Raw genomic sequence first — 258 nt, forward strand, 5'->3', positions numbered from 1 at the left:
ACAAACAGCGGAAGCCGAGGAGAGGACGCCGGGGGACTGTGCGCGGGCGCGGGGCAGCGCGTCTCCGGAGGCGAAGGAGGACAGTCCGCGTTCCTTCAGCTCGGCATCGAGGGACCAGGACCTGTCCTCGCAGGGCTCCCTCTCGAGACAGGGCTCGGAGGCCGAATTCCTGCAGGTCTCGGTAACGCTGAAGGAGAGCGCGGGGGACGAGTCTGAGTACGACCAGCTGGACGAAGACGTCCTGCGAAGCGTGAAGCC

At 67.1% G+C, this 258-nt stretch overlaps 1 protein-coding gene across 1 annotated transcript in view; it reads left to right on the forward strand.

Annotated features, from left to right (window-relative positions):
- LOC119588309 overlaps positions 1-258 on the forward strand; it is a 9,612-nt gene that overhangs the window by 7,619 nt on the left and 1,735 nt on the right. The window contains exon 5 of the mRNA XM_037937002.1: positions 1-258. This exon is cut by the window's left edge and continues 146 nt beyond it; it is cut by the window's right edge and continues 1,735 nt beyond it. Within this exon, the coding sequence (XP_037792930.1) occupies positions 1-258 (258 nt within the window).

This window comes from Penaeus monodon, chromosome 23 (genome assembly GCF_015228065.2).
Source record: "Penaeus monodon isolate SGIC_2016 chromosome 23, NSTDA_Pmon_1, whole genome shotgun sequence".
Lineage (NCBI taxonomy): Eukaryota > Metazoa > Arthropoda > Malacostraca > Decapoda > Penaeidae > Penaeus > Penaeus monodon.